Source organism: Macaca fascicularis, chromosome 19 (genome assembly GCF_037993035.2).
Source record: "Macaca fascicularis isolate 582-1 chromosome 19, T2T-MFA8v1.1".
Lineage (NCBI taxonomy): Eukaryota > Metazoa > Chordata > Mammalia > Primates > Cercopithecidae > Macaca > Macaca fascicularis.
The window spans coordinates 3695001-3707128 of NC_088393.1; the positions used below are offsets into that span (position 1 = coordinate 3695001).

Consider the following 12128-nt stretch of genomic DNA (forward strand, 5'->3'; position numbering starts at 1 on the left):
ACCACGCCCGGCTAATTTTTTTGTAGATGCCAGATGTGGTGGCTCATGCCTGTAATCCCAGCACTTTGGGAGGCTGAGGGGGGCAGATCATGAGGTCAAGAGATCGAGACCATCCTGGCCAACATGGTGAAACCCCATCTCTATTACAAATACAAAAATCAGCTGGGCATGATGGCGGGTGTCTGTAGTCCCAGCTACTTGGGCGGCTGAGGCAGGAGAATCGCTTGAACCCGGGAGACGGAGGTTGCAGTGAGCTGAGATCGTGCCACTGCACTCCAGCCTGGTGACAGAGCAAGACTCTGTCTTATAAAAAAGTTTCTAAGAATCTCACAGGAAATTTGGCTATACTCTGAATAGCTATCTGCTCTGCCCTTTTTTCCCCCTACCCCTTGTACTTAGGCTGAATCTTGGGATAATTTTTTTGTTTTTTCGATAGGGTCTTGGGACTGGGTGCGGTAGCTCATGTCTGTAATCCCAGCACTTTGGGAGGCCGAGGTGGACAGATCACCTGGGGTCAGGTGTTTGAGACCAGCCTGGCCAATATGGTAAAACCCCATCTCTACTAAAAATACAGAAATTAGCTGGGCGTGGTGGTGTGTGCCTGTAATCCCAGCTATTCAGGAGGCTGAGACAGGAGAATCTCTTGAGCCCAGTAGGCAGAGGTTGCAGTGAAGTGAGATCGCACTACTGCACTCCAGCCTGGGCGACAGCAAGACCCTGTCTCAAAAAAGATAATGTGTTGGCCAGGTAGAGTGGCTCATGCCTGTAAAACCAGTACTTTGGGAGGCCAATGTGGGCAGATCACTTGAGCCCAGGAGTTTGAGACCAGCCTGGGCAGCATAGTGAGAACCCATCTCTAAAATAACTTAACCAGGCATGGTGGTGGTACATGACTATAGTCCTGGGTACTTGGGAGGCTGAGGCGGAAGGATTGCTTGAGCCCAGGAGGTTGAGGTGAGCTGTGATTGTACCACAGCACTCCAGGCTGGGCATCAGAGCGAGACCCTGCCTTAAAATTCCAGGCTGGGCGCAGTGGCTCCTGCCTGTAATCTAGGCACTTTGGGAGGTTGAGGTGGGTCGATCACCTGAGGTTAGGAGTTCGAAACCAGCCTGGCCAACGTGGTGAAACCCCGTCTCTAATAAAAATGCAAAAATTGGCCGGGCGCGGTGGCTCAAGCCTGTAATCCCAGCACTTTGGGAGGCCGAGACGGGCGGATCACGAGGTCAGGAGATCAAGACCATCCTGGCTAACCCGGTGAAACCCCGTCTCTACTAAAAAGTACAAAAAACCAGCTGGGCGAGGTGGCGGGCGCCTGTAGTCCCAGCTACTCGGGAGGCTGAGGCAGGAGAATGGCGTAAACCCGGGAGGCGGAGCTTGTAGTGAGCTGAGATCTGGCCACTGCACTCCAGCCTGGGCGACAGAGCGAGACTCCGTCTCAAAAAAAAAAAAAAAAAAATGCAAAAATTAGCTGCATGTGGTAGTATTTCTGCCATCCTAGCTACTCGGGAGGCTGAGGCAGGAGAATTGTTTGAGCCCAGGAGGCGGAGGTGAGATGCAGTGAGCTGAGATGGTACCATTGTACTCCAGCCTGGGCCACAGAGTGGGACTGTCTCAAAATTTCTACCTGGAGGCCTGAGTGACTGCCTGGAGTAGAGCCCTGTATACCATGTGGGCATGAGCAAGAAATCAACGTGTCAACCCAGAGACTAGGGGGCTACTTGTTATACAGTAGCATCTAAACCATCCTCCCAAGGCAACTCTTGTGTCTCGGAATGACTCTCACACACCAGGCAGACACCTCTGAATATCCTGCAGAATTTTTTTTTTGATTCTTACTCTGTCGCCCAGGCTAGAGTGCAGTGGCACGATCTCGGCCTCTGCACTGCAAGCTCCGCCTCCTGGGTTCACGTCATTCTCCTGCCTCAGCCTCCCGAGTAGCTGGGACTACAGGCGCCCGCCACATTTTTTGTGTTTTTAGTAGAGACAGGGTTTCACCGTGTTAGCCAGGATGATCTCGATCTCCTGACTTCATGATCCGCCCACCTCGGTCTCCCAAAGTGCTGGGATTACGTGAGCCACCGCGCCTGCCCCAGAATGAATTCTCATTATGTATGATTCCCAGGACATGGTCACCTCTCAGTAACCGTGCCCAAGAGAAGCAATGATCACCGGTTCCCCAGCCCGAGAGAGAAATGCGGATGTGATAAATACATTTTATTTCTACCAAGGTCCTCTGCCCATCGGCCCCCACATGCAGCAGGGGAAGGTGTGAAGCTGTTGGCCAGAGAGCAGTGGGATGAACGGTTCCTAGGCAGGGCTGCGAGGTGGCTGCTGCTTCCCCTAGGAGTCCGGAGTTCGGGTACAGGAAGGGGGGGTCATATCTCAGTAGACCACCTCATACACGGTGGCCTTCTTGTCCCCCGAGCCTGTCACGATGTATTTGTTATTCCTGGAGATGTCACAACTCAGGACTGAGGATGACTCCTTGGACTGCCAAGGGAAGGGGGAGAGAAAAGGGCACGGTGAGGCATGGTCTCCACAGATGGGTGTGTGGGCAAGGCTGGGGCGGAGTCGGGAATAGGCCAGGAGTTGCCTACTGAGTGACGCATTTCCTTTTTTTTGAGATGGAGTTTTGCTCTTGTCACCCAGGCTAAAGTAAAGCAGCGTGGTCTCGACTCACTGCAACCTCCGCCTCCTGGGTTCAAGACATTCTCCTGCCTCAGCCTCCGGAGTAGCTGGGATTATAGGTGCCTGCCACCATGCCCGGCCAGTTTTTGTATTTTTACTACAGACAGGGTTTCCCCATGTTGTCCAGGCTGGTCTGGAACTCCTGACCTCAGGTGATCCACTGCCTCTGCCTCCCGAAATGCTGGGATGACAGGTGTGAGCCACTACGCCTGGCTGAGTGACCTCTTTTTTTTTTTTTTTTTTTTTTTGAGACGGAGTCTTGCTCTGTCGCCCAGGCTGGAGTGCAGTGGCTGGATCTCAGCTCACTACAAGCTCCGCCTCCCGGGTTCACGCCATTCTCCTGCCTCAGCCTCCTGAGTAGCTGGGACTACAGGCTCCCACCACCTCGCCCGGCTAGTTTTTTGTATTTTTTAGTAGAGATGGAGTTTCACCGTGTTAGCCAGGATGGTCTTGATCTCCTGACCTTGTGATCTGCCTGTCTCGGCCTCCCAAGAGTGACCTGTTTTCTAGAGACAGGTGCTTTGGAGCTAAGTCTGATAGGCAGAGCAGGGCCTCCATTCCCTCAATACCAAGAGAGATGGAACTGAAGTGCTGCCCTTTCTGAGACGCTCAGAGTGGGTGTGAACCAGGCATGATGTCACACAGCACAGCAGAGGGCCAAGGCGATGGCCTAGACCAGGGATTGGCAAACTTCACAAAGGGCCTGGTAAATATTTTAGGCTTTGCCTAAAGTCTAAATAAGTCTGTGTCACATATTCTGGGATTTTTTTCTTACAACCCTTTAAAAATATAAAAACTGGGCCGGGCACAGTGGCTCACGCCCGTCGTCTCAGCACGTCAGGAGTTCCAGACCAGCCTGGCCAACATGGGGAATCCCTGTCTCTGCTAAAAATACAAAACTTAGCCAGGCATGGGGGTGGACACATGTAATGCCAGCTACTTGGGAAGCTGAGGGAGGAGAATTGCTTCAATCCAGGAGGTGGAGGCTGCAGTGAGCTGAGATCATGCCATCGCACTCCAGGCTGGGCAACAAAGCAGGACTCCATGTCAAAAAACAACAAAAACACCGGCCATGGTGGCTCACGCCTGTAATCCCGAAACTTTGGGAGGCCGAGGTGGGTGGATCATGAGGTCAGGAGATCAAGACCATCCTGGCTAACACGGTGAAACCTCGTCTCTACTAAAAAATACAAAAAATTAGCTGGACGTGGTGGCGGGTGCCTGTAGTCCCAGCTACTCGGGAGGCTGAGGCAGGAGAATCACTTGAACCCGGGAGGCCGAGGTTGCAGTGAGCCGAGATCGCGCCACTGCACTCCAGCCTGGGAGACACAGCGAGACGCCGTCTCAAAAAAAAAAAAAAACTTTACCAACCAGGACGGGCATCATTAAAAAGACAGCCAATAACAAGTGTTGGTGAGGATGCAGACAATTTTAAAACCTTGATCATTGCTGATGGGGATATAAAATTTGAAAAACAGCTCAGCGCAGTGGCTCACGCCTGTAATCCCAACACTTTGAGAGGCCAAGGCAGGCAGATCACCTGAGGTCAGAAGTTTGAGACCAGCCTAGACAACATGGTGAAACCTCATCTCCATTAAAAATACAAAAATTAGCCAGGCATGGTGGTGCATGTCCGTAATCCCAGCTACGCAGGAGGCTGAGGCAGGAGAGTGGCTTGAACCCAGGAGATGGAGGTTGCAGTGAGCCAAGATTGCCACTGCACTCCAGCCTGGGAGATAGAGCAAGACTCTGTCTCCAAAAAAAAAAAAAGGCAAATTTTATTTTTATTTATTTATTTGAGGCGGAGTCTCGCTCTATCGCCCAGGCTGGAGTGCAGTGGCACGATCTCGGCTCACTGCAAGCTGGGCCTTCCAGGTTCACACCATTCTCCTGCCTCAGCCTCCTGAGTAGCTGGGACTACGGGCGCCCGCCAGCACGCCCGGCTAATTCTTTTGTATTTTTTTAGTAGAGACGGGGTTTCACCGTGTTAGGATGGTCTTGATCTCCTGACCTTGTGATCCACCCACCTCGGCCTCCCAAAGTGCTGGGATTACAGGCGTGATCCACCGTGCCCGGCCGGCAAATTTTAAATTTTATGTTATATGCATCTTACTGCAACTATATTTTAGAAAAACCAACAGGCTACAGGCAGATGAGGCGAGGCCCTCCGGCTGAAATTCCAACCTCGGCTTCAGTACCTGGGAGGTGGGGAGGCTTGCAGGACCCTGAGGAGGGGTTAGGGTGGCAGGGGGTGCTGGGGGACGGGGACAGGGGGAATCTCTGTGACCCTGGCATACCCAGGCACATGGCCCTGCCAGGGTGGGAGCTCCAGACCATTGAGTACCTGGAAAATGCTGGCCCCATACGGCGTCCTCCAGGCGTTGAGCAGATTGTCCTTCCCAGTGCTCACAAACCACCGTCCTTGGGGAAGGAGAGCAGTGGGGTTCAAGGCGGGGCACTGAAGAGAGACCAGGGCTGCAGGGGGAGGTGGGGCAGGCTGGGTCTGGCCTCTCCCTTTTCCTTTTTTTTTTTTTCCGGGAAAGGGTCTTGCTCTGTCACCCAGGCTGGAGTGCAGTGGTACAATCATAGCTCATTGCAGCCTCAACTGCCTGGGCTCAAGTGTGCCTCCCACCCAGCCTCCCAAGCAGCTGGGACCACAGGTGTGCAGCACCACGCCCAGCTAACATTTTTAGTTTTTGCCAGGCACGGTGGCTCGCACCTATAATCCTAGCACTTTGGGAGGCCAAGGCAGCTGGGTCACTTGAGGTCAGGAGTTGGAGATCAGCCTGGCCAATGTGGTGAAACCACTTCTCTACTAAAAATACAAAAATCAGTTGGACCTGGTGGCAGGCATCTGTAACTCCAGCTACTCAGGAGGCTGAGAGTTGAGAATTGCTCGAACCTGGGACGTGGAGGTTGCAGTGAGCCAAGAACATGCCACTGCACGCCAGCCTGGGCAACAGAGTGAGACTCCATCTCAAAAAAAAAATTATTTGTAGAGTTGAGATCTGACTATGCTCCCCAGGCTAGTCTCAAACTCCTGGCCTCAAGCGATCCTCCCACCTTGGTCTCCCAAAATGCTGGGATTACAGGTGTGAGCCACCGTGCCCAGCCCAAGTACTTTTTTTTTTTTTTTTTTTGATATAAGGTATCTCATGTACTATTTAGGATATACTTACACTAACAAATGACTTTTTTTTTTTTTTTTTTTTTTTGAGACGGAGTCTCGCTCTGTCGCCCAGGCTGGAGTGCAGTGGCGCGATCTCGGCTCACTGCAAGCTCCGCCTCCTGGGTTTACGCCATTCTCCTGCCTCAGCCTCCTGAGTAGCTGGGACTACAGGCGCCCGCCACCGCGCCCGGCTAATTTTTTGTATTTTTAGTAGAGACGGGGTTTCACCGTGGTCTCGATCTCCTGACCTTGTGATCTGCCCGCCTCGGCCTCCCAAAGTGCTGGGATTACAGGCGTGAGCCACCGCGCCCGGCCAACAAATGACTTTTTTAAGAGATAGGGTCTCACTGCATTGCACAGGCTAGAGGGCAGTGGTGCAATCATAGCTCCCTACAGCCTCAAAGTCCTAGGCTCAAGCAATCCTCTTGCCTCAGCCTCCCTAGTAGTTGGGACTACAAGTGCAAGCCACCATACCCGGCTGTTTTATTTCTTTGTAGAGAAGGTCTTGCTGCGTTGCCCAGGCTGCTCTTGAACTACTGGTCTTGGGTGATCCTTCTGCCTTAGTGTCCCAAGTAGCTGAAACTATATGCATCAGCTACTGTGCCTGGCTTAAATTTCTTTTTTTCTTTTTTTTTTTTCTTTTTGAGATAGAGTCTTGCTCATTCAGACTAGAATGCAGTGGCATGATCTTGGCTTACTGCGACCTCCACCTCCCAGATTCAAGCGATTCTCCTGCCTCAACCTCCCAAGTAGCTGGGATTACAGGCACCCACCACCACACCTGGCTAATTTTTGCTCTTTTAATAGAGTCAGGGTTTCACCATGTTGACCAGGCTGGTCTCGAACTCCTGACCTCAGGTGATCTGCCTGCCTTGGCCTCCCAGAGTGTTGGGATGACAGGCGTGAGCTACTGCACCCAGCCTTAAATTTGAATCTCGGATAAGTCATCAATAATTTTTAGGACAGGTATATCCCACATCTTTCATTATTTGGTTTTTAGTATAAGTATATCCCACACACCATTTGGGAGATAGTTGTACTAATGATTTGCTTTTGAGTATATAAAGCTTAGTATAGAAATAACATTTTAGTATATAAATAACATTATTTGTTATTTATCTAAGATTCGGATTGAATAGGCACCCTGGGTTTTGTTGTGGTTTTGGGGGTGCCCCCCCCCGCCCCAGAAGACACACCACAGGAGGCAAACTTCAGGGACAGCACACAGCTCTCGTGGAGGTGCAGCTGGTATTTCTCCGGCTTGCGGACGTGGAGGATCTCCACATTGCTACTCTCCATTCCGACCGCCAGCCAGTCCTGGTTAGGGCAGTGGCCCAGGGAGAAAATCTAGGGGTAAAGAGGGAAGAGAAGGGGTCACGAGCCCCCCTTTGTTTTGTGTCTCCTGGGTTCACTCCGTCGCCCAGGCTGCAATCACGGCTCACTGTAGCCTCGACCTCCAGGGTTCAAGTGATCCTCCTGCCTCAGTCTCCCGAGTAGCTGGGATTACAGGCATGCACCATCACGCTGGATAAATTTTTTTTTTTTCAGATGGAGTCTCACTGTGTCATTCAGGCTGCAGTGCGATGTTGCAATCTCAGCTCACTGCAGCCTCTGCCTCCCAAGTTCAAGGGATTCTCCTGCCTCAGCCTCCCAAGTAGCTGGGATTACAGGTGCCTGCTGGCACGCCCAGGTAATTTTTGTATTTTTAGTAAAGATGGAGTTTCACTGTGTTGGCCAGGCTGGTCTCAAACTGCTAACCTCAAGTGATCTGCCCGCCTTGGCTTCCCAAAGTGCTGGGATTACAGGTGTAAGCCATTATGTCCAGCCTACGAGTCCCTTTGGATATTGGGGGGTACACAGCACCATCAGGGTTGGGGGGTGGAGTCCAACGTTCTCCCTCTTCAGCCCTCCTATAGAAAGGCAGCTGGCCCAGGACTGGGAACACAGCAGACAACTGCATGTCGAATCATTAATATTAATCAGAATTACACAGAACCCTGGGGCTGCACATCCATTATCTGCTCTGAGCGCACAACAGCACAGGGAGGAGGCAGAGAGGAGGGAGAAGAGACAGAGAAGGGAACAGCCAGGCAAGGACAATCACTCCCCTTAAGCAGATGGTGGAAGCTGAGGCAGTGTCCCCTCAAGGTCACACAGCAAGGCTATGAAAGACCAGGCCTTGGCCGGGCTCTGTGGCTTATGCCAGTAATCCCAACGCTTTAGGAGGCCAAGGCAGGCGGATCATCTGAGGTCAGGAGTTTGTGACCAGCCTGGCCAACAGGGCAAAACCCCATCTCTACTAGAAATGCAAAAATCAGCTGGGTGTGATGGCGGGCACCTGTAATCCCAGCTACTTGGGAGGCTGAGGCAGGAGAATTGCTTGAACCTGGGAGGTGGAGGTTGCAGTGAGCTCAGATTGCACCACTGCACTCTAGCCTGGGTGACAGAGCAAGACTCTGTCTCAAAAAAAAACAAAAAAAAAAAAAAAAAAAAAAAACAAGACAGACAAGCCAGGCCTGGGAGACAGGACTTCTCACTCTTAGCTTGGAATGTTCCCTACTTTTTTTTTTGAGACAGGGTCTCGCTCTGTCACCCAGGCTGCAGTGCAGTGGTGCGATCATGACCCACAGCAGCCTCGACCTCCTCCCAGGCTCAAGTGATCCTCCTGCCTCAGCCTCACAAGTAGCTGTGATCACAGGTATGTGCCATCATGCCTTATTTGTTTATTTTGAGACGGAGTCTCGCACTTTCACCCAGGCTGGAGTGCAGTGGCGCGATCTTGGCTCACTGCAAGCTCTGCCTCCTGGGTTCATGTCATTCTCCTGCCTGAGCCTTCTGAGTAGCTGGGACTACGGGTGTCCGCCACCACACCCGGGTAGTTTTTTGTATTTTTAGTAGAGACAGGGTTTCACCGTGTTAGCCAGGATGGTCTTGATCCTCTAACCTCATGATCCGCCCACCTCGGCCTCCCAAAGTGCTGGGATTACAGGCATGAGCCACAGCACCCGGCCCACCATGCCTTATTTTTAATTTGTTTTGTAGGGACAAGGTCTTGCTATGTTGCCAAGGCTGATCTCAATCTCCTAGGCTCAAGCGATCCTCCTGCCTCAGCCTCCCGAACTGCTGGGATTACAGGCGTCGGCCACTGAGCCTGGCCTGGAATGTTCCCCATTTGCAATGCTGCTTTGCGTTGTTTTTTATTATTATTAGACAGAGTTTCGCTCTTCTTGCCCAGGCTGGAGTGCAATAGCACGATCTCGGCTCACCGCAAACTCTGCCTCAGCCTCCCAAGTAGCTGGGATTACAGGCATGCACCACCACGCCCAGCTAATTTTGTATTTTTAGTAGAGACAGAATTTCTCCACATTGGTCAGGCTGGTCTTGAACTCCCGACCTCAAGTAATCCACCCACCTCAGCCTCCCAAAGTGCTGCGATTACAGGCGTCAGTCACTGAGCCTGGCCTGGAATGTTCCCCATTTGCAATGGTGCTTTTCGGTTTGATTTTAAAAGGATTCAGGGTCCTCCTCCTCCTGTAGCCCACCCCATTTTAGGCACAAACAGGAATCAGGCTCTGTTCCACCCTAAACCTCTTGGAGTCTCACTAACAAGACGCCGGTGGAAATAACCACACATTTACAGAAGAGAAGACTGGAGGGCTTCAAATGTCCTTTCGTGGCCATACAGAAGCATTCCTGAGTAGAGACGCATTGAGGGGCACCCAGTGAACTAGGAGATATTCACCATGGGATCCCTAGAAATGTTCTTAGCCCACCTAAGCTTCGGGGATATGGGATGGAGAACTCTGTCCACCTGCACTCCTGATTTCCCTATCAAACAGTTCGTCAAACGAAAGAACAATGGGTTGGACATAATGAGCCTGGGAGGCAGGGCGCGGTGGCTCACACCTGTAATTCCCACACTGGGAAGCTAAGGCAGGTGGATCATTTGAAGCCAGGAGTCCAAGACCAGCCTGGACAACACAGTGAAACCCTGTCTCTACCAACAAATACAAAAATTAGGCGGGCATGGTGGTGCATGCCTGTAGTCCCAGCTACTCAGCTGGCTGAGGCATGAGAATCATTTGAACCTGGGAGGCAGAGGTTGCAGTGAGCTGAGATCACGCCACTGCATCCCTATCTCAAAAAAAAAGAGTTTGGGAGTTAGGAGTTAGCTCCTCTTAGGTTTCAAGGAGGGGCAAATGAGACAGGTGTTGAGGGATGAATAGGAGTTTGCTAATTACAGAAAGAAGAGAAAGGCATTTCAACCACAGGGAACAAATGTGCAGAGGTCTCAGAGCTGTCCCAGACTATGCCGTGCATGAGACCAGCCCATGGAAACCCTGAATGACAGAACAAGGTGCTCACAGCCTGCCCCCAAAGCAGGTGAGAGGCAGGATCTAGGGTCACAGTGCCTGAAGATTTGCTCCCTTTGCTCAGCCCTGAGGAGCCCCCAGTTCTGTCCAGCCCCTTCACCATGTCCTTCAGCTTAGGCCCCACCTCAGTGGGGATCTCTCCATGCCCAGCTCCTCCTCCATCAACCTCCATTCTGTCCTCCTGGCCAGTAGCTCCCCCTTGGTGAGTCCTCGGTGGGGAAGTGTGTGTCCCATGCTCTAGGCGGGGTCCAGAGATTAAAGCCTGGGAGAACCCAGCTACACCAGGAAAGACACATATAAGGGTATGGCTGGACACAAGCAGGTGGGGAAGATGATCTGGGGGTCTCAGTAGCCCCACAGCTTCATATGAATCATCAGCTCTTTTGTGTTCCCTTACGTCCTTAGAGTTAAAGGGGAAGCTTGTGGATGTGTCTGGAGGAAAAGAAACATGGGCACCATAGCAGATGTGAGTCCTCTCCTGCCTGTGGAAGTGGGCACCTCACAAGGAAAGGAAGGGACGCTGGATTCCTAGAGCTTCCATCCCCCTCCCGCCAGAACCGAACAGCACCTGGGAGCTGAAGTCGTGCTGCTGCAGCTGGCGGCCCTCCCGCAGGTCCCAGCAGCGCACCGTGTTGTCCAGGCCCCCTGTCCAGAGCCGAGTGCCATAATCGGAAATATCAATGCAGCTGGCACCGTCCGTGTGGCCCTGGAACTGCCTGGAGGGAGAACGGCCCAGGCATCCATCTTGGAATTCGAGCTGCCCCAGGGTCCTCCCAGGTCACTCCTCCACCCTCCCTGCACCAAGAGGGGCTGGGGGCTTGCCCAAGGTCCTAGCGCACCTGCCACCCACCTGACCATAGTCTGGTTCTGCAGGTCCCAGACCACAATGTTGCCATCGCTGCAGCAGGAGAAGCAAACCTTGGCGTCGGGGCTGACGGCCAGGGCGTAGCAGGCCGGGGCCGAGGAGGTCAGCTCGGCCTTGATACGAGGGGTGGGTGCCGCCAGATCCCAAATGGACAAGGTGCTGGCCTCACCGCCCACTATCAGACTCCGGCCATCTGGCAGCAACTTGCAGGAGCGAATGTAGTTGTCTCGGTTCTGGGGTCGGGGAGAGAAGCAGGGGCTGGGGGTTGGTCCCAGGTGAGGCTTCTAGGAGCCTAGCTCAATGTGGGGGTCTCTGTAGCCCAAGGTAGCCTCATCCTGATTAGCCTGCAAGCCCTACCCTGATTGGCCAGCAAGACCCACCCCTTTGGCCCACAAACCCTGTTCCATTTGACAAGCTCCGCCCTTCACCTGTAAACCCCATCCATCGTTGGCCTGCAAGCCCTACCCTGATTACTGGTGAGCCACGCCCCTTTGCCCCATCTGACTATAAGCTACATCCTTTACCTATAAACCCCACCCATACTTGGCCTGCAAATCCTATCCCGATTGTCTTGCAAGCCTAATTCTGATTGGCCAATGAACCCCACCCCTTTGGCTTGCAAGCCCTGCCCCACGTGACTACAAGCTCCACACATCACCTATAAGCCCCGCCCTTCACATGTAGCCCCACCGACACCCAGCCTGCAAACACCGCCCCATTTGAACACAAGCTCCACCCCTCAGTTGTGAGTCCCGCCCACTGTCCCACCCCCGCCCTCACCAGGCAGTCGAGCTGGGCCACGGGCGTCTTGGCCCCAGGCTGGCCCACGTCCCACACCTTCACACAGCCCTTGCCGCCCGTGTACACGTGCTGCGTGGAGCCGCTGATGGTGACTGCGCAGACCACCTCGCCGTGTGCCAGCGTGTGCAGCTGCCGGGCGTGCCGTGGGATGCCCGCGCCCACCAGTGCATCCGAGGGGAAGGGCACGGGCTGCATCTGTCCGTCCGCAGACACGTGGAAGGAGTAGGCCCT

At 53.1% G+C, this 12128-nt stretch overlaps 1 protein-coding gene across 7 annotated transcripts in view; it reads right to left on the reverse strand.

The window, feature by feature from the left end:
- Window positions 1-2200: 2200 nt before the first annotated feature.
- Window positions 2201-12128, reverse strand: part of TLE2 (TLE family member 2, transcriptional corepressor) — a 35338-nt gene continuing 25410 nt past the window's right edge. For 5 of the 7 annotated variants that reach the window (XM_074025305.1, XM_065536409.2, XM_045381035.3 and 2 more), the window contains 6 exons: window positions 11877-12126; window positions 11082-11329; window positions 10800-10947; window positions 7055-7205; window positions 5034-5110; window positions 2201-2491 (listed from right to left, as the gene is read on the reverse strand). In XM_074025305.1, coding sequence (XP_073881406.1) covers window positions 2384-2491; window positions 5034-5110; window positions 7055-7205; window positions 10800-10947; window positions 11082-11329; window positions 11877-12126 — 982 coding nt within the window. In that variant the 3' untranslated portion in view covers window positions 2201-2383. The remainder of the gene's footprint in view (window positions 2492-5033; window positions 5111-7054; window positions 7206-10799; window positions 10948-11081; window positions 11330-11876; window positions 12127-12128) is intronic. The other 2 variants (XR_006694531.3, XM_045381037.3) reach the window with 2 other exon arrangements.